Source organism: Microcebus murinus, chromosome 29 (genome assembly GCF_040939455.1).
Source record: "Microcebus murinus isolate Inina chromosome 29, M.murinus_Inina_mat1.0, whole genome shotgun sequence".
Classification (NCBI taxonomy): Eukaryota; Metazoa; Chordata; class Mammalia; order Primates; family Cheirogaleidae; genus Microcebus; species Microcebus murinus.
The window spans coordinates 8,801,830-8,824,509 of NC_134132.1; the positions used below are offsets into that span (position 1 = coordinate 8,801,830).

The 22,680-nt window shown below is 35.7% G+C and overlaps 1 protein-coding gene and 1 long non-coding RNA gene across 3 annotated transcripts in view; one reads left to right on the plus strand and one right to left on the minus strand.

Moving 5' to 3' along the window:
• Window positions 1-4,531: 4,531 nt before the first annotated feature.
• LOC142865528 (uncharacterized) lies at window positions 4,532-21,457 on the plus strand. Its single transcript, XR_012915729.1, has 4 exons — window positions 4,532-4,672; window positions 11,661-11,746; window positions 15,589-15,636; window positions 21,427-21,457. It is a non-coding gene; the product is annotated as an uncharacterized LOC142865528 (long non-coding RNA).
• Window positions 14,488-22,680, minus strand: part of CCSER1 (coiled-coil serine rich protein 1) — an 899,545-nt gene continuing 891,352 nt past the window's right edge. The window contains exon 11 of one of the 2 annotated variants that reach the window (XM_012774012.2): window positions 14,488-17,478. In XM_012774012.2, coding sequence (XP_012629466.2) covers window positions 16,993-17,478 — 486 coding nt within the window. In that variant the 3' untranslated portion in view covers window positions 14,488-16,992. The remainder of the gene's footprint in view (window positions 17,479-22,680) is intronic. The other variant, XM_075998660.1, reaches the window with a different exon arrangement.

A 22,680-nucleotide genomic window follows, 5' to 3' on the forward strand; every position in this document is an offset into this window, starting at 1 on the left:
AAAGAAAGTACCATGTAGATTTTCCTGCATTTCTGGAGTGAACACTTCTTGAGAGAAGGGAATTTGATACTAGCCTCCCATTCATTACTATATATCCCAGGGCTTGAAATAGTGTCTGCCACTAAGTAGACATTCTATAAAAACCCATTAAGCAAATGTGTGAATCTCTAATACCGAAAGTCTTTCAGTCTAATCATTATAATGTCCTTTCACTTAGCATAAACACATCCTAATATGACATTTTATTTAAGAGCTGTCATCATAAGTGCCTAACATATTCTCCCATTTACAATGTATACCCTTACATTTACAATATTGTTAATGTAACTAATCATCAAGAATTTCTAGGGATTATGCCAAGTCCAGCACCTGTTCCTCATCTGAACTGTTTAAGCAATCATTTTAGACTTTTTTTTTTCAGTAAAACAATTTAACAGTGCTTTTCATAGTTCACATACATTACAACACAGTACTTTTCATAGTTCACATATAACATTCATTCCTCCATGTTAAGGAAGAGGAACCTGACCGTCAGAGAGTGAAGTCAGTCTATTAAATATCCATAGTTTGGTTTTGAGTTGGTTACACGGTCATGGGAAGGTTGCACCAGAGCCATCTGGCCCTGGGCCTGGGGGAGCCAGGGTCCTCCAGATGCAAGCGATTGGTTGGATCCCGGTGCTACGCTCAAAAACAAGTGGAATGTCAGCAGGAAGAGTCCAAGAAGAACCTTGCAGTTAAAACTGGAGAACACGAATGGCATCCTCACGCCTCTCTTTTTGCCCTCACCCCTGAATTTCTCCAGATTGAAAAATTCAAAGCATAAGAAAATTGCTGTTAGAAATCCACACATTGAGGTGCTCACTGAGTTCTTTTCACCTGTGAACACTAATGAAGTTATTTTCATCTTAATTACGCATCTGCACCTGTGAGAACTGACCCTTCCATCTCTCCTTATTCAGGTGATGTCGGCGGTGGATTACTGCCACAGGATGTGTGTGGCACACAGGGATCTTAAGGTGCGTAGAAGGGTCCTAAGTGTATGCTCTACTTGTAAGTGTTCAGTTCTCTCATTACACAAGTGAGGTGTTCTAGTAGAGCATTACAAATAAATAAAACTGAAGTTTATGAGAAGGATTTTACATTTCATTTAAGGTGCTGGTGGTTGATCTCTGGAGGATAGTCATCACACAGCTCAAGTCCACACCATCTTTTTACCAAAAGTCCTCTCCACATTAGGACCTCTTCCAGATACACCCCTTTTCTCTCTTCATAGTCATAGCCTATTTCTCTAAACATTTTCTACACTCCATGTCTTAGCTAGGTCCTCACCCTTGTTCTTTCCTTACATGATTGTCAGTGACTTGCTCATTCCTCTCCATGTCCACTCTCAGTGGGTTCATCTTTGTTCCTCCATTAGCTGCAGTGGCCACCTGTGTGCCGATGACTGCCAAGTCCGTTCTTGCAGCCCCGGGGCTCTCGCAGGGGCCAAGGGCCAGCTGACAAAAGGGTGTCTTTCTTCACCCGAGTGTCCCTCAGGCACCTCAGGTTCAGCAAGTTCAAAGCCTAAACTCTTCCTTCCTGAACTTGAACCTTCACTTCTCATTCTGGTGACTAATGTTCCTCAGGTGTCCCTCTGCTTTACCATCCACTCAGTCACAAGGTCCTTTTACTGCTGTTCTCTAAATATCTCTTACACTCACTCTTTCCTGTCTCTGTTACACTGTCCCAGGCCAGACACCATCATCTCATACTTGATTGTAGCACTAGTTTCCTGCTGGTTCTTCTCTGCTTCCAATTTTCCCTGTCTCTTCTTCTGTCTCTTCTGCCTGAAACAGTGCTTATCAACACACGCACTAAGACCAGCTGCACCTTCTTGTGCTTTGACATAACCTCCTCTAGGAAGCAGTCCCTCCCTTTCAGCACCAGGCCCACGGCCCCCATACCTCCTCAGTTACACAGAATTTGGGTCGCAGGGCAGCTGCTTGTCTTTCTGCCTCTCCTCTTCTGAAGTGTGAATCACTGAGGGCAGGGCCCTATCTGTCTTGTGTATTATATGTCTAGATGCTAATATAACATCTGTTGTGTAGTAGCTACATAGTAAATATTTGTTGAAATAAATGGAAGTGACTGTGATCTGTCACTTGAATGGAGTTTGGGATTCTTCCTTCCCTAGTAATAGCCATTTTACAGTTATGTAGCAATTTTTATAAAATGTGGCTACCCACTTCAAGCAAGTGCCCTTTTTTTTTTAAACAACCCCGATTATTTTTAATTTAAAAATCTGTAAAGGGCCAAGCATGGTGGCCCATAATCCCAGCACTTGGAGAGGTGCTGGCAAGAGGACTGCTTGAGGCCAGGAGTTCAAGACCAGCCTGGGCATATAGTGAAACCTATAAGAAAAATAAAATTAAAAATTAGCCAGGCATGGTGGCACATGCCTGCAGTCCCAGCTACTAGGCAGGCAAGGCAGGAAGTTTGCTTGAGCTTGCGCCATTGCTCTCTAGCCTCAGTGACAGAATGAGACCCTGTCTCTAAAAAACAAATGGAAAAAAAACTGTCAAAACTTCTCTTTTTCTTGGATCATTTTATGTTTAAGTTAGTATAAGAATGAATGATGATTATTCTAGTACTTCATATCTGTTATTAATGTGATAAAATCAGGAGTTCAAATTTGTCTCCTGTATTTTTCCTCTAGAAAAAATGTTTTCTCATTTCATTAATTAGGAAATATTACCTTTAAATCACTCCAAAAACCTTCTTTATGAAATGCCTAATCTTTCATACTTTTAATAGTATTTTGGCTAAATTTTATTTTTGTTTTGTTTTCCCTCTAGCTGGGGAATCTGTTACTGGACAAGAAGTATAACATCAAAATAACTGATTTCAGCCTAAGTGCCCAGTTTAACCTTTTGCGGGACCACTTTCTACATAGCCCCGGAGATCTTGGAGAGGAAAAAGTATCATGGCCCCACTGCAGACATGTGGAGTTTGGGGGTGGTACTTTATGTGCTCGTTACTGGCACCCTGCCCTTTGATGAGCACAATCTTAAGGTATAATTACCAATGAGTGGTATTTTGGTCCGTATTTTTTGTCGTTTGCATATCTAACTCTTGGTCTTTGTTCACTTCAACTCCAACAACTTCTCAGTTACTTGCATTGTTATTTTCTGTAACAGTATAAAAATGCTCTCATCTCTGTTAAGAACATGTTCAGTGCTAGGTTTTGTTTTCATTTCTATAAAGCTTTGAAAATGACAGGCAAGACATATTCCGGGAACCCAGAGTACCAATGACACGTAAAGGCATTTTTGAGTCTGGGCTCTTTTCGGTCAGGAAATGCCTGGACTTCTGCAGAGACAGGCACTTTAGAGGCATCTTTTTCCCTCACAATCAAGCCTACGACGATCTGTTAAATTAGAGGGTACTTCCTTTTGGTTTGTTCCTCCCTCAGAGTTATCTTGCAGAGGCTGCTCATCAAGTCGAGGAGGAATGTTGTGTTTGTCACATATTTCACCGAAACTCTGCTTTAACTCCTTTGTGGTGAATTCTGAATTATTGTTGCACTCTGCCGTCTTTAACTGACATTTCCTCATTCTTTTGCATATCACGAAGTCCTGAATATCTAGCTGTAGCCTCTCCATCGAGATCCCGATTCATCGGCAAGATGGCAGACGGGGAACACCTCCAGCCACGGCGTCTCCGTCCTTCCCCCAACGCCATCCACCAGGGAGGCCTTCGCCGCCGCAGGCTTGCAGGTGGACGCTGAGGCCGCATGCGCACCACTTGCTGCCATGCCCAACGTCCGTCCGCGTGCACGAGGGCTGTGAGGCCACATTACACTGACGCGCGGGTGGCTCCCCAAAGCCGGCCACGAGCTGCGCCAAGGACGGCGGGAACCTGGGTGAGCACGAGGGCCCCCGCGAGCGAGCGTGGAGGACCTCGGCGAGGGCAGCGCACTGCGCATGCGGGCGGTAGGGTCACGTAATGGCTGCACTTACGCACGCGGCATGTACGCCACGCCGGCACGTAAGCCCACAGCAACGCACGCCTCGCGGCACGCACGCCTCGCGGCACGCACGCCTCGCGGCACGCACGCCTCGCGGCACGCACGCCTCGCGGCACGCACGCCTCGCGGCACGCACGCCTCGCGGCACGCACGCCTCGCGGCACGCACGCCTCGCGGCACGCACGCCTCGCGGCACGCACGCCTCGCGGCACGCACGCCTCGCGGCACGCACGCCTCGCGGCACGCACGCCTCGCGGCACGCACGCCTCGCGGCACGCACGCCTCGCGGCACGCACGCCTCGCGGCACGCACGCCTCGCGGCACGCACGCCTCGCGGCACGCACGCCTCGCGGCACGCACGCCTCGCGGCACGCACGCCTCGCGGCACGCACGCCTCGCGGCACGCACGCCTCGCGGCACGCACGCCTCGCGGCACGCACGCCTCGCGGCACGCACGCCTCGCGGCACGCACGCCTCGCGGCACGCACGCCTCGCGGCACGCACGCCTCGCGGCACGCACGCGTGCCCATTTTAGACTTTTTGAATACTACTGAGGGACGTAGGAGCAAATTTTCAAGCGAGTCGACAGTGACGGAGGAAAGAGAGTGAGCATAGGAATAAAATCAGGAGAAGAAGACAGCGAAGAACCCCTTTTACACATGTAAGGTGAGCTAAGCAAAGAACACCAAATATGCTGCCACATCTCCAGAACTTGACACTCACCTGACCTTCCTTTGAACCCTCGAGTTCTGTGAGATGCCCATAATGATTCTTCAAGAGGTAGTGATTGATAAAATATACAGATTGTTTTTTTTTTAAAACGTCACATGCTGTGTGATACTAGCATGTACAGTGATGACAGAGCGACTGAGAAACACCGTTGTCTATTTATCCCATTAGAGCCGTTTACATATTGGTCAGTTATTTTCAATTCCCTGCCCGATAATTCCAAAATCTGTGTTATATCTGAGTCTTATGCTGATGCTTTCTTTGTTTTTTCAGACTGTGCTTTTTTTCTTACCTTTAAGCATGCCTAATTTTTTTTGTTGTTGAAAGTTAAATATGATGTATCATATTAGAAGAATTGAAGTAAATAGTGTGTGTGAGGTGGTATGATACTCTGTCTAGGAGTTGGTAACTGTGTTTATTGTTTTCTATGTCTGTAGATACCAAAGGCTTCAAATTCCTCTGGTGTCCTTCTTTTGGTCTCATTTGTTAACTTTCACTTCCCTAAGTGCTTCTCTTCAAAGATTTGAATCTTACACAAATTTCAGCTGTAATTCACAGCTATATTGGAGCCCTGTTGGTATAATGGTAAATTATGAAAAAGAGAAAGTCTTTTACAATATTATGATAAAATCTCAGTGCTTTGTTCCTGGGTCTTAACTTTCACAAGTTTGTCTCAGCTTCTCTTGACCCTTTAAGTAAGATAGAAGGGCTACAGAGAGCTGGAATAAGAGAAATGACCTTCCCTCAGATGCAATAAATTTCCAGTAAAGTCTTTTCCCTGAAGAGTAGGTTTTGGTAGGAGAATGCTCTGGGCATATTTTACAATGGTTACTCTTCTTCCCCAGCCACAGATAGGAGGAAATTATTCTTGGATCTTTGCCATGAGAAGCCGATGGGTTTCCTGAAGGTAAAATCCACAAACATCTGGGAACCTCACAGGACTGTGATCCCAGGGGTTCTCACTGCCACGCTAGTTCACAATAAAACTCCAGCAATTCATTAAAATTACTATTTAAATGTTTCTACCAGTTTATGTCTCCCTAATTTATGTGTGCTCCAGGTGTAAGGGAATCTAGGCTATGATTTTTTGCGTTTGACTTTTTCCATATTTCAGGGTTGTTGCTTGCCTTGCAACCTTGGTACTCAGCCATGGGTTCAAAAAATGCCATTGATTTTTAGATATTTTAGTTTTTCCTTGTAGTAAAGATGGGAATAATGATTTATATGATCTTTATAAATTGTAGCTAAACTATAGTAGCTAAACCTACTATAAATTGTAGGTATGCTGTATATTGTATTTTAAGGTAGGTTTTTGGTAGATGCCTTTACAAATTACATCAGTTCTGAGTTAGATATGATTTTTAGCATAAGTATGGGTTAATCATTATCAAGGGCTTTTTTTAGCCATCAGTCGAAATAATTATATGATTTTTTTCCTTTAATTTTTTTATGATGGATAACCTTGATTTTTATGTTAATTATCTTTGAATTCTTGGTATGAGCTCTACATGATTATGATATATTTTGTTTAATGTTGGTTCAGTTGTCTAATATTTTATTTGAAATTTTTCCTTATGTTCATTAGTGAAATGGATCTATGACATTCTCTTTTTATATTGTTCTTACGTAATTTTAAAAGTAAGCCTATAATGATCGTGTAAAGTTCTTGGTTGATTTGAGGTTTTCTTAAATTTCTGGAAAAATTGTATAATTTGTTAAGTAATTATTCCTTGCAAGTTTGGTAAACTTATAACAAAATTATTCTGACTACAGAGCTACCCCTTTAATACTGTATGGTTTAATTATAAGTGAATTGGTCCAGCAACTATACCCCTAACACTCTCCTTCCTTGCACTCCTATGAACCATAGCTTCAGCAAGTACCTTGAAAAATCTCTTCATTGCTTCCAGAAGTCAGTTGGAGAATACCATGTAAATTTTGCACATTTATTCACAGTAGTAATATTCTGAATATATGAAGAAACATAGTGCCTGGTAAGGCTGATTTGTAAGAATTTCCAAAGTTATGTGCTTTTCTAATTTCCCAAAAGCCCATGTTGATTTTGTAAGACAACTATGGTAGACAAAATGAATTAGAAGGATCTTAAATGATATATGTAAGCTATTTTTATAGGTTCTTTCGTATATATTATCTAATTTAATCTTTGAAATAAATTTTTGTGGTAGGAGTTATTAGCCACATTTTCACATGTGGGAAAATTTAAGATTTAGAGAAATCAACAATTTTGCCATGATTACATACCCAGTAAATTATACAGCTTAGATTCAGAGTTAACTACTGTCAATCTAAAGTTGGTGTTCATACCTTTAGATTTTTGTTTGGAAAGAAAAAAATAAAAAAAAAAAAAAAAAAAAAAAAATAAAGTTGGTGTTCAATGCCCATGTTTTCTAAGCTAGCATATAAGGTATCATTAGGTAATTTACATTGACCCCATTTTTTAAATATCAAAACTCTGCTTTAAATATAAGATGACTGCATAGATTATTTACAAACATTTCTTAATAACTACAGAAGAAATAATTTTGAACTGTTTTGTGTTTATATAGAACAGCACTGTGTGATGTAATAGCCACTTAGGCCTCTTACTGGTTATGTGACTTGAGACAAGTTCCTTATTTTTATTGTTCTCAAAGGTAAAATAGGAATAATAATATGAATGTCTATCCATAGGCTTGTTGTGAAATTAAACCCCCATTAGTTTTAAATCATATGTTCAATTATTACTTTACCTGCCCAAAGCATGGATTAGTTGACCTTTCACTATCACAACTGCCAGTGGAAAACTCAGAATTTATTATTGCTAATTTAAGTTTTAAACTTTTCATGCATGCATTGAATGAAAGCTTAATGTGAAGTAATTTGTAACACTGCTATCTCATTAAGCAATTATTGGAGAGATAGAACTGGAACATCTTTACTCTTTAAAATACAATATAATAAAATAAATAGCAAAGACTTTAAGCATTTGTATTTATTCCTATTCTCTACATAACATACTTATTTGTATATTATACAAGTATAATGCATGTGGCATTTCTCTGCCACCTCTGTTAGCTAAACATAGCATACTGGTAAAAGGCAGTGGCTTCTGTTCATTCTTTTATACTACTACAGTCTTAAAAGTCAATACGTTATCGATATTTTAACAAGCGTGCTCATGAATTTTATTTTTAATAGACAATGAAGCAGTTTTGGCATAGGAGGCAGCGTTTTGTGTGTGAGGAACAAAGCATAGTAAAAAATAAATAGCATTGTAAAAGCTCGAAATATTTGTTTTAAACATATGGTAGACTAATCACATTTAGACACAACCTTATCTTCTGCAAGATTAAACATCAGTGAAATGTGATATAGTAATGTAAGAGCTTGACACTAAAGATCAGATTTCCATTTTTAAAAAAAGAATCTGGGAATTTCAGAAGTCTTTGTATAAATTTGTCTTTTATCAAAATAGTGTTTAGATTATGGTATCCTAAAAAATGGTATGAAGAATTTGAAAATTTCAGACTATATAACTTCTAGTAGTATTTTTCCAGGGCTTTCTCTTAAAGAGAAGCATTTTTTTCTCTTCTATGATAGTATATTTTGATTGGCTCTCTGACTTTCCATTATGATTAGGTATATATTAAACTATCCCTTTAGTTTCTGCGTGTCCTATTATAATCTTATTGGCCAGGATCTATTCTAAGGTGATTATTATAAAATGCTAGTCTTCATTTTAGTTTCCACATGCATGATAATCCTTCAGTATATTGTTTGAAATACTTAAATTTGTGGTATTTAGCAACATAGAAGCCTCTGTAAACAATTCATATTTTCTTTAACAATAAATATCTTCATGATAGAACTTAAATGCAAAGCAGTGATTATGCTGGTGAGATGGTGCTACACCTTTATCAAATGTACTTATCTTAAGTGGTATTTGTTTGGGTTTAAAAGCTGTCAGGTCACACACTTAAGCCCTTTGTTTTGTTTGTGTGAAGATAAAACTCTTACCAGCATCTGACCTAACATATCCAGTATAGACTCTTCAATATCAACCATTTAATTGAAACATGGCAGGAGCTCAGATTTTCAGGATATGGTCATTTTTACAGTTTACTAAAATTCAAGACTGGATTTATATGTATATTCCTCTTTCTTTCCAGCTCTTCTTTAATAGAAAATATGTAATGTTGGGTCCAAACCGTGGTACAAGACACAGTTTGTAGTTAAAATTAACCTTTACTTAAATATTTCATTTTTCATGTATAAAAACCCATAACGTGAAACACAGTCAAACAAAACAAAACTCAAAAATCAGTTTTGAGCAGTGAATCACAGAAAGCAGAAAAAAGCACCTCTTACATCATTTTGTTATGATTTTTGTTTCATGATATTGGTCATATGACTACCAGTGTATTCTAAGTAATGCTTTTAAATGTTGTGAAATTCAGTGCAGGTCTACAAATGAAACCAAATCAAGTACCACATTTGTCTAAACTAATAAATGAGCTTTTCATATAAAACTTTGTTCCCACTTTTCACAGATAACTTCTGAAAAGTGATTACATTTTTAAATCTCCCTTAAACTATAATTCACTTGTGTCACTTCTATACATTTAGTCTTGTTCTGACAATGCCTGTACAAATGTCAAAGCATTTGCTATATTAGAAAGATATGAAAGTATTCCCATAAAACATATAAGGGTTATTTAGAATAAGGTTAAATATGAGGATAATTGAAAGCATTATATACTTATATAATGTATATATAGTACTTATTATAAATAATAAGTACTCTATATGTCAATATTCTATTTTAAATATTTTTGAAAAATGATTGTTTTACAATTGAAATTTGAGAGAATATCTACATAATTCCTCCACAAGAAAGCGCTGATTGGTTATAATCATAACCAAAAGATTTTTAAAAGATTACCAAGAGAATTTAGAAATAGAGTATATGAGTTCTTATAAAGTCTTCAAAATAATCCTTAAAATTTAATACCTTCAGTAATTTAATAAAAAAATCAATATAGAGCTCTTCTAGACATTCTTTATAGAAAATAGAGTTCAGAGTCAAAGAGAAACTCTTCCTGTGATCAGGAAAATGGATTGAGTCTTCAACCACAAGGTCACATTACAAATAAATTATAAAATATATCATATTGCTTTATTTCACTTTTTTTGAAATTGCATTATATAAAACTACACAGCAGAACATCATTTACTCTGCAGTTGTGAAGCTATATAAACACTTGACAAGCTTAAATATTATATTCAAATTATGGAGCATATTTTCAAGGCATTGTAGGAAGCATTATAAAATGTCTGTTCTTTGTTGATTGGTATAGATGCCAAATGGATACATAGATATATACTGTTTCTAATGCTTGAGTAACCGTTCTCAATCATCCAGCTTCTATCCATTTTAAAAACTCCAACTGTGTGTGTGTGAGAGAGAGAACTTACAGAAGGATTTTGTATTTTTTGTGTTATTACAAAACACATAGGATAAATAGCTTTTCATAAAATATAAAGTTAAATACTATGAGATATATTTTTAATTGTGAACAGTTGTAAACAATGGATATAAAGAGAGTATACCCTAGAATGAAGAGATTCTATGCATCTACCGAAATTAAATATAGCACTATAGCCCCCTAGTAGTCCTTGGGGTGTTGCATGTTATTATTGCACATCAGAAATTAAGAAAATTGGTAGCAAAGAAAGTAGAAACATAAGTCAGGTCAACTGGCTGATGAAATAAGGGGCTGATCTGTCTTTTCACAATTGTCACAACTCTCAAGAACTGTGAAATAAATCACAATGCTTTATGCCCAGTGTGAATACATGTGTAAGTCAATCCATCACCAAGATAGTTTCAAGACAAATTAACGTCATACTAAAAGCAGTCAGGTACCACACAATTGATTTGTTGTTTTAAAATTTATTATGTGCATGAAATATGCATATTTTTCTAATCACAATGCTTAAATGTAGCAATCTTTTCTCAGAATATTAGTCAACTTGAGAAATTTTTATTAAATAAAATCGCTGACCTTATTGGGAAATCAAGAGCCACAAAAGAAATTATACTATTGCATTCAATATTACCAAAATTTGTAATTTCAAGGGTAATTTTTTATTTATTATCTTTCTCACTGAATTTTTAGAGTTTTAGAGATGAATAATAGAAAACAGTGTTGAAATGTTAATAATCTTAGGCCTATATATCTAAGAATACATCATATAGGGTATTTTTTCCCCTAAAAATAGGATCTACTTAATCTTCAAATTTTATTGAAGACAAGGTTTTGAAAGAGAGAAATCATAATATAATTACATCCTAATCATAAATTATTTTGGTGTTATGATTAACTATAAAATAAGATTTATTTAAAAATTTAGGATAAGTAAATTTGTATTTCCCATTCAATTTCAACTCCTTCTGAATATTTAAGCAAATTTTAAATCAGCTGTTATTTTTGTTCCTAGATAGAAATAGCTAAAATATTTTTATAAATATCTTGTTTTTTAAATGTGTATAAGGTAATATAAACATATCAATTTGATGATATCTATACCAATATCCTCAGAAATGAAAGAAAAAAAATAGGATAATCTGAGAACTAGATTATTTTTTATCCACTGGATGTTTTCCCTTCATTAGACACTTAATTGGTCCTCTGCTTTAGAAAATATAACATGAAATTATTTCTTAGTATTTTCCCAACTGCTTTCAAGAAAAAAATAATAGGATGTCAGTTTTTCTAGGAGGTAATTTTGAGATAGAAGGAGAGCTTTCCTCTCAGAATCCCATAATTATTGACCTAAACATCAATAATTATCCTAAAAATACTTCTGAATGAAAGTACTCTGATTTCCTAAAATAGATCATTGCTTGGATTTTCTTCCCTAGAAATATCAATGGAGTTTTAGGAGTAAAGAAGATGAATCACATGTTGATTTGATCACTGCCTCCTTAGGAGAGAGTCCACTCTGGAGGTAAGCATGCTCTAATTAGAAGGATAAAGGGTTATGGAATCCAATTTAATTAATCATACATGCTGTGTGTTTTCAGTAAATTACCTAACCTCTCTGCACTAATCTATGAAAGAATAAAACAATAAATACCTGACTAGGTTGTTGTGAGCTGAAACTGAGTACTACGAATGGGAGTTTTGTGTTGCGGAAAATTCATATGTTGAAGCCCTAACCCTAAATGTGGTAGTATTTAAAGATGGCCTATGGGAGGCAAGCAGGTTTGGATGAAGCCATGAGGGTGGAGCTCCCATGATGGGAATAGTGTCCCTGTGAGAAGAAACCAGAGTTCTTTCTCCACTATGCCAACTAGGATGTAGCCCCTGAGCAAGAACTGCTTCTGCCAGCACCTTGGTCTTGGACTTACCAGCCTCCGTAACTGTGAGAAACAAATGTATGTTGTTTAAGCCACTGGGTCTATGGTATTTTGTTATAGCAACCTGAGCTTACTAAAGCAATGAGGTAATGTTTGGAAAGAATAACAAAATGAAGAAGGCTCCTGTACTTGAATTTCATGTTCAAGAAGAATAAATATGCATGTTATATTAAATTGGAGAAGTTCATGAGGCTACAATTAAAATTCTCTAGAAATAACCATGATATCCCACAGTCTGGATTACTTATTAAAATGGAATAAATCCACTGTATATTAGTTAAGGATTTTTATTGTGCCTTAATTTTTGTGGTAAATTCTCCAGGTCGTAAACAGGGTAGACTGCCCTCATTTTTTTCCATAGCTAATATAACTACAGGGTAATATATTTTAACTTTTTGCTTTTGAGGTGCATTCCTTGGAAATATAACTGGGTTCTTAGCAAGATCAAATATGTTGTAAATAAATAAATTCTGGATATGTTTGTAGTTCTTACCTTTGCTGGAACAAGTTGGGACAGAACAAGATTTGAAAAACAAAATTTTGGCAGTGGTGATGTATATTATTAGTGGAGCAGGCTTCTTTGGTTGGTTGATTAGTTAGTTGGCTGTTTTCTTTTACACTACAGTGCAATTCAGCTTTTTTCAGTGACCAGTTTGGAATAAGATTTTATAAGAACCAAAACTGGTTTATATTTTCTGTCATCACTGCCATGTGATTAGATATAGCTCAGAGTTGGCATGACAAAGTTAGCACATGGGAAAAAACAAGAAATTTTTTAAAGGTTTAAATGCCAGGAGGAGTAAATTTCCAAAGAATATTATGTGTAATTGAAATACTTCTTATATAACATATATATATTTTGTGTGTGTGTATACATATATATACACACACACATACATATATATATATATATATATGCAAACACATAAAAGGACCTGATAAAAATGCTTAAATAGAATCAAGTCTTTGAATGCAATCAAAATCCTGATATACATGAAACAATGCTGAATTTAAGATGTATCAGTGAGGGAAAAGCTTCTGTCTAGGGGCCACGAGATTTAGTCACATGGATGACAATCATAGACACCACCTTTGCTTGTCCCCTTTTCTTTTCCACTTTCATTTATATTTGGTTGAATGGAGTCTTCGAAGCATTTTGGGGGGTATCCTACTTCTATAGTTGTTCAGAATGTAAAGTTCTGAAAGTGAAAAATTGTGACAAAATTGAGATTATAATTATGAGATTATAATTTTCAGATTATGACCAGTATTCCAAGTTACCCACTACTATGGATTACTATTTTTTGATAAAGAGAAAGAGATAATGACCAGTGTTGTGAAGAAATAGTATTCATCATTCAATAAATTGCTAAGTTATTAAGCAGCAATTAAGTTACTAAACTAATCAACTGACTAATAACAACTAAATTACTAAGAAAGTTCCTAGGAGGGCTAGTGAAATGTGATCATTTATCTCAGGGCTGTGGTCCCTAAATACATAATAATAAAAAAAATACTTTTGGGGGGAGGGTGAATGGATATTATTTCTATTAGACACACAAGACAAAACAAAATGTGAAATTTCCTTTGAATTCAACAAGAGCTAAATACTCAGAAAATAATGACAATGGGCTAGGCTTAAATCTTAGAAAATATAAGGAGCAAAACACAGGCCATGAACTCAGATTAATCATGAAAGTCTTTGCAAAGGTTTTAAGTTATGTAACTATGTGTATGCCTACAGTTATTTAATATTGATTATTGATTTTCTATAATATTTATATCTCATTCGATAGATAACAAAAATAACTTGAATAACATGTGGCTCTAGGTTCTTACCCTGAGCATATTGATACTGGTAGAGTCAAACCTTTAGTATTGCAGCAATAAATAGCTTCATAGTGTCATTTGGACAAAGACTAAGGTTCACCAAAGAAGTAAAATTAATTTGACAGATAATCCAGAGTTTCATTGTGGTTCTGTTGGCATATAAAAGTATTTGGAAAAAAATCACTGAGTTCGTAGAAATACAGTTTCATGTTCCAATAATTATAAAAATGGGAACAGTTTATTTCAGGTGGAAACAGCTTTTCTTCAAGGAATATCTCTTCCTACGAGTCCTTAAAACACATTTTAAATTCAGAAGAGACAATTTGCAGCAGAAATTTTACAGGGTCATTTAGGTTTAGCTACACATACACATGCACAGAAGAAAGAGGAAGGGAAATAAAAGACCACTGCTTCCATCAGAAAAACAAGCACTTTTTCCCCCTGTTGTCATGTCTTTGGATATGTACCGCCTTGGAGAAATGTATAAATCATTTTTATACATGGAACTGTCTTAGAAAACTAGAGATTTTAGTACAAAGAAATCAATTCACTGAAAGAATGCCCACATGCCATTGTTATGAGTTACTATATATACACAAGAGGAACTTACAAAGGACCCCCGTTTTACAGTTACTGATGTACATTAGCATAGTGGGCTGACACCTTCTCCAGGCCTGAGTTACACTTAGTATTACAAATAATATTATAACAATGCTGAAAATACTGATACAAAACAGCTTTAAGATGATATTTCCAAAAAATACCCTTCCTTTTAAAATCGAACAGTTTAATCCAGGTTTTCTTTTTGAATGATTCAGCTTTAAAAAAGATTTTTCAAGAAAATACTAGTGTTTAAAACATCTCTTAAAATGTCTATTAAATGACAGATTTTCTTAAATAGATTATTTTTTATAAAGTATAATTCAAAAGTCTATCTTCTAGGAAAACAAAACTATAAACTCCAAAAGTCCAAATCAAAAACATTATTTGTGATACATAGTCCTTCATATCCTGGGAAAAAATCCTTGATTATTTTATCATGCTTATTATTTACAGATTTAAAATACTCTAGCGACACACACCAAATTTCAGGACAAATCAAGCTAAATTCCACAATTAATATATTTTTCTATCATTTTAAAATATTGCCTAACCCCAAATTTATATCTGCATGAACATTATAGCTTCTGAAGTATGGTGGGAATTTTAGATAGCAGTCTCATTAAGTCAAGCAAATTGCAGTGTGTATTGTTCTCTTGGCAGAATTACAAACACACAAAGAAAGAAAACATTTGGCAAACGTTTCTCTTGATGCACATGTGTGTTCCTTTGGAAAACCAAAATTACAAGTATAACATATCCACTAGACTCCTTACTTTATCAGTTCTCATCAGAGTTTGAAAATTTATAAAAGTTCAATAGTTAAAGCTGTGAGGGTAGAAGAGGAATCGAATGACTTTCCCCCAAAGCATTAAGCTCAAATACATTTTTATAATAGGAGATGCATTTTGCACATAGCTTTAATTTAAGCAGGTGAGTTGGATGCCATGCTAAAACTGCTATCTCAATTTCCCTTTATTCATCTCATTTGTACACACAGATGGATCCTGTCTTTTAGAGAATGCAAGAAAAACAGATCATGCAGTAGGTATGACAGTTTTAATTTTCATGGACTATGCCTAATGTGGATATAGTTACCAGCTCTGATATTTGTATAAGAAAAACTGCAGCCTTGATTCCTACTAATCCTTTAAAAATTATTTATTTTTGTACTTATTGATACCGTTTGACACTGCTTTGTTACTAATTAAACCTGAAGAAATTATCAATAAATGGATAGATTTATTGATCTATCTCATGTGCACTTAAGTATATAACATATTAGGCCTTATTTGTCAAAGATAAATATTTGTGTTTTAAATATTCCTTTTAGAGGTTTATTTCTAAGATCAAATTGCCAAACTTCATATATATTTTAGATTTTATTCTAAATCAAGGAGATTGTATAGTCAGAGTATTGTATTCTGGCTACCAAAAAATTCACCTTCTGTTCCTCAGTTGATAAAGTCACAGATGTAGGTTGATATACATAAACTGAAATTGGATGTGCATTGAAAAATTAATGAGCATTTAAAAATATAAGGAGAGTAAAGTAAAAGAATATTTTTCTTATAAGTTTCCATCCCCTAAATTTTGAATAATATGCTCCTATTGCCATGACAGTTACTCAAAGAACATAGAACATAGGATGTCATTTTTAAGTGTCATTTGACAAACTTCAGCCAACTTTACCACATTACCATGTTATGTCATGATACTTCAACATCAACAGAAAAAACTGAAAGCAAAATTTTTCAAAGATCAGAGCTGTCATTCTCTATTTGCCTAGCAATTACTCTGTCTGAAATCCTTTGTGAACTGGTGTGAACTAAACTTTTAAAGGATAAAAGAAACAGCCTTTCCCCCCTTAATAGTAAGTATCACAAGATAAGCTTGAATGTATGTAATAGAGACAAACACATCTCTAGGTTACATACTAGCAAGCTTTAGTCTTCAAATAAGTACACCACCAAATATAAGACTTTAAAATTCCTCTTGTTTTCTTCTTCTATTGCTATGTAATTTAAAATTCTTTACACTTCCTTTATCTATTTATTCCTCAGATCTATTTTTACAGTAACACCATTAACAGAGTGAACAGATTGCTATTTGATATTACCTTCTGAAACCTCAATACATATCAGTAAGTGATAGAGATAAAAAATAAATTATGGACTATATAAACCAGCAAGATGGTCCCATTTATTACACACATATATAAAGTCTTCAAGGCAATTTAACCTAATTCAATTAACATGCTCGAACCCTGACTCTTAAGAAAAAATGTCCACAAGTCATTGCTTATGACTAAAAATAAAAAGTACATGACAATTTTAATATGAACTATGCACAAGAAACACTAACCATTTTTATCCTACCCAGAGACAGGAAAAGAGTGATTTAATTACCCATCCTGCTGACCTAGAGTCTGCAGCTCAGTAGTATGTAAATTGTGATGGAGAAAAACATTCTTCCTGCTGTACATGTGTAAAGAGATTGGCCCTCTTGGTGGCTGTCCAAACCTGCCTGTAAAGGTTGAATGCTGTCGGGCCACAGCAACTTGGTCCTTTGGTTTCTCTAAGAACGTGGAAAGCCCTTCTGTCTTAGCTGTTGGCTTCAGAGAGCTCTGTCCAACAGTGGCACGTAAGTTTTGTGTAACCTCTGAAGTAAGGGTTTCATAAGTTCCTCTTGAATGTTTGATAACTTCTGCTAGTTCCTTGTCCTTCAAGAAATTACTTAAACATAGACTTGAGAGTTGACATGTTTTATTTTTGTATGGGCTCGTCTGGTCAGCTGCCAAGTATCTAAAACGGTCCTCGGTGGGAATATGCATTGTTCTTCTGTCCCTTGTGCTGAGATTTTGGCTCACAATTCGATTTCGATATATAGCCTATGGTAAGACACAGAAAAGAAAAGAGGTCTTTAAAAAACACATTCATAGCATACATAGAGTAGAGTGGTTTTTATATAGTTGTGTGCAAACCCCTACATTTTCAACAAGGTTTTAAGAAACATCAATAAAAGCTTCCATGAGATTAAATTTTCCAGTGCAGTACTACTACACAGGAGTGGTTCAATGGTTAATTGACTCTAAAAGGCATTTTGATATTTATCTAAATTTCCTAAATTTGAATTCTATAGCTTTATTTGAAAATACAGATCATTTTCATAAGTAATAAATACCAATATATGAGGCCATTATTTTTTGTTGGTTTAATATGCTATATTTGCTTAAGTATATACCCAGAGAGTGAGTGGAATTATCAGTATTGTGATTTGTATCACCACAATGATAAATGAGGAATTTAAAGAATTACAAACATCCAGGTATATTCCAGGACCTTAAAAGAACAACAGAGCACTTGGATTAAATTTTCAGTACATGGTTCACTTTGATTTTTGGATATAATTTATAAATCAAAATCAGGTGCACAAGTACATGCTACCTTCTTATTCACAAGAACTTTATACTCTAGTGATAGAAACAAGACATAGCTCATTGAATCATGCTGTGAGGAAGCAAAGATTACAAGCTGGGACCAAAATTCCTGCTGAAGAGAGCACTGTGCTGGTGTGGGAAAATGCATCAAAGTAGAAACCAAGACTAGCTGGGTTCCTGTTCTAGTTGCAAAAAGTGAAGGATTTATGGTTGCTACAAAGAAGGAGGATAACAGTGAAGAGAAACAGATAAGGGAGAACAGAGAAGAGCTATATAGATAGCAGCAGATTGGTACAACACATGTTGAAGAAGCCAGTGAAAATTGCTGCTTACTTGAAACCTAAATGATGTATAGTTTTAAATACCCATCTTTTCCCTATTTCCTGGAAGACCACATCTCTAAGTGTAATTTCTCTCTAGAGTCCCAATTTGCTTATTCAGCTACCATCACTTTGTTGTTTGACAAATGTCATCACCAATTTGACATAAATTCAAACTGAAACAAAACAAAACTTGATTTTCAATTTTGAAACCCATTCTTTCACAAGTATTCACCTTCTTGGTAAATGGCATCACTGTCAGGTCAACATCTGAAAATTATCTTCTTTTCTCTTTTCTTCATACTGCTTAAAATCAGGTTCTTGCTATTATACTGCCAAAATGCAACCTCAAGTCATCCACTTCTCATACTATTTACTCTGTCCTCTTGACCCAACTGCCTGGTACATATTATCCTTTAAATAAATGTTTTCTGAATATATTTTATCTCTTTGAGATAATAATACATATTTATCGAGTATATATTATATTGCAAGCAATCTGCTAGTTCTCTTACATATTCAATTCTCACAAGAGTCCTTTGAGGTAGCTTCTCTTATCCCTGCCATACAAACTGGAAAATTGAAGCACAGGGAGGGTTTTTTACCCTACAACTGGTGTAAAAACAGGCAGTCTGCCCGATTAACCACAAGTTCCTTCTTCAATATTTCCAAGAGAATTTTTCTAAAATATACTATATTTTTCTAAAATAAATTACATGCAGAACAGTATTGTAATTTAAGTTGATGCTTCAAGATGATCATTGCTAAAATGAATCTCCCTGCTGTAAAACTAAGGTCTACTAATGGGATTCTATATCCAGTGATTTCCAATTGAAGTATATTGCTCAGGCCATTTCTTTTTTACTATCTTGATGTTTGCTGTGTCATCCTTATCCTTATTATTTTTTTTATTATGTGCTACTTGTAGCAGACTCCCTCCACAACCTTTAATTTGCCATTTTAACTTTTCCATAGATTTACAATAGAGACAGCCAGGCTGGTGACCTGGGGTACAAGGGAAGCACTGAAATACTTACAAGACATGCCTCAGGGACTTTCTTAGAAGTAAAAGGTATTTTAATAGGGATTGCATTGCATGTGTAAATCACTTTGGGTAGTATAGACATTTTAACGATGTTGATTCTGCTGATCCATGTAACATAATTTTTCACAGCTCTAGAAAAAGTAGTTCTGTTATTTTTATGGAACCAGAAAAGACCTCAAATAGTCAATGTAGCCTTCCATAATAACAAATTGGGAGGCATCACTTTACCAGCCTTCAAACTATACAAGGCTATAGTAACCAAAACATCATAGTATTGGCACAAGAACAGAGACATAGATCTGTGGATCAGAACAGAGAACCCATTTATGAAACCGTCCTCATATGACCATCTGACCTTTGACAAAGCAGACAAAAACATACACTGGGAAAAAGAATCACTATTCAATGACTGCTGCTGGGAAAATTGGATAGCCAGATGTAGAAGACTGAAAACAGGATCCGCACCTCTCACCTCTCACAAAAATCAATTTATCATGGATAACAGGTTTAAACCTAATGCATGAAACTATATGAATTCTAGAAGAAGATGTTGGAAAAACTCTTATAGATATCGGCCTAGTCAAAGAATTTATTAAGAAGACCCCAAAGCAATCACAGCAACAACAAAAATAAAGGGGACTTGATCAATTTAAAAAGCTTTTGCACAGACAAGGACACAATCAATAGAGCAAACAACCTACAGATTGGGAGAAAATATTTGTATGCTATACATCTGATAAAGCGGTGATAATCAGAATTTACAAAGAACTCAAGCAAATCAGCAAGAAAAAAACAAACAGCCCCATTAAAAAGTGGGCAAAATACATCAACATAAATTTGCAAATGAAGACAGATTGATGACCAGCGAGCACATGGAAAAATGTTCAACATCTCTAATCATCAGGGAAATGCAAATCAAACCATAATGAGAGATCACGTAACTTCAGTGAGAATGGCTTTTGTCAAAAAGTCCCAAAACAACCGATGATGGTGTGGATGTGGAGAGAAAGGAACACTTATGTACTGTTGGTGGGACTGCCAACTAGTACAACGTCTATGGAAAAGTAGTATGGAGATACCTCAAAGAACTTAAAGTAGACCTACCATTTGATGCAGCAACCCCACTACTAGGTATTTACCCAAAGGGGGATAAAAAGACATTTTATAAAAAAGACAATTGCACTCAAATGTTTATAGCAGCAAAATTCACAATTGCAAAGATGTGGATACAACCCAAGTGCCCATCAACACATGAGTGAATTAATAAAATGTGGTCGATAATAAAATGTGGTCATGAAGGACTATTGAGCCATAAAAAATGGTGATCTAGTATCTTTTGTAACAACCTGGATAGAACCGGAGACCATTCTTCTAAGTGAAGTATAGCAAGAATAGAAAACAAACACCACATGTATTTAATGCTAAATTGCAACTAATTGATCAACACTTATGTGCATATAATGAAGTAAAAGTCAACAGAAAACAAGCAAGTTGGGGAGGTAGAGGGAATAGGTAAATTCACACCTAACGGGTACAATGCACACTATCTGGGTGAAGGGAAAACTTGTAACTTTGACTCCAGCTGTACAAAAGCAAATTATGTAACCAAAACGTGTGTACTCCTGTAAAATTCTGAAATAAGAATAAAAAAATAAATTTCAACAGCAAAAAAAGAAGTAAAAGGAGTAAACCATTTTGATTTATACTTTTCAACATTCAGGAACTTTTCTGGCTTCCTTTCTTCTTCTTGGTCCTTTTTTAACACTTTAGGTCTTGGACCTATTTGGAAATGTGAGCTTTTATTATCTCTCCATCTCTGTAACTTTACATAAGTTGTTTACTTAACTATTGAATCTGTTGCCAACCAATCCCCAAGTAAACCTGGTGTTTAATATCTGCAGCCAAATGTTCAACATATCATGGGTGCTGCTTGTGAAATATTGTGGAAAAAAAATTGTTTTGGGACAGAAGAGACATTAGTAAATCCATAATGATAATATCAGTTGTAATGTTTCTTTTTCCTTTGTATTTCAGCAGATGGTGCTTAGGAATTTAGAGAAGGTGAGTAGAGACTTCATTTCCACTTCTTTAATATTAATATTACCTTTGTAGGTTTATTCATTATTTTCTTTTTATGATCATTAATGCTCCTGGGATATTACATTAAATTGAATATACAATTTTAATAAACAGATGTTGAAAAGGATCAAATAACTCAATCTCACGGGCAGCCTCAGCACTTCCCTAGTATAATATCTGGCACCAAGAAGGCACATGTGGATCTATGATTAAATGAAACAAAGTGAAGAATGTCACTTTCAATTTTTGAAGAAAAATACATATTCAAATAGCCTATACCTGGCATAGTTTGCTTTTGACATCTTAGAGGGTTTTTATAAGTTCATTGTGATGTTCACTATTAACTCCAGAGCTCATAGAGTACATGGGACATTGCATAGTGCAGAGGTTAATGACATGGATTTGGGGTCAGATATACAAGGATTTATTTCTTCATGTGACAGATATTTATTGATCACCACTGAGGGCAAGGTGCTGCATACATGATGGAAATAGTGCTGTTTATAAAAGTCCCAGATCCTACTTTTTTAGATAGCTTGAAGTTTAATGGGAGAATCAACCAGAATCAGTACTTTCTAGCTGAGTGACCATGACAAGTTATTTAACCTCCTAAGTCTCTAATTTTGTCATCTGTGAGAAATGTTTGATGAACCACTGTCTATAAAATGCCTAACATTATACCTGGAACATAGTTATCTTGATGACAACAATAATAATAATCACAATAGCAATATAAAGTGACCAACAGACCTTGAAATTACTTTGATAGATGCTTATTTCATTCTTTAGAACCTAAGTTACTTTGAACACTATCGTTACTTTAAAAAGGAAAGTCATTTTCTCCAGAAAATTCAAGCAAATTTATATTTATTGTTGTAGTTTCGCTCCCCAGAACACAGACTCTGAGACAGATATTCATTAAGTTTATTGGGGAATGTTCCAGGCCAACACCTACAGGGAACGAAGAAATCTGAGTCAGGTAGAGGTAGAAATTAAATATTATGCAATTAAACTGTCTCAAATGAGCACACAGGGAGGTCTGAATTTGGGATGGCTTTTCTATGATTCAGTCTAGTGGTAGGGAGTCTTATACCTTTGCATCATCTAGTCATTGAACATTGGCAGACACTGGGAAGAGCTGTAACCTTAGGCGAGGAGGCTATTTTCTCCCCCCAGCCCCTGAGAGGGAAATGTTTGCAGAGTTTATTT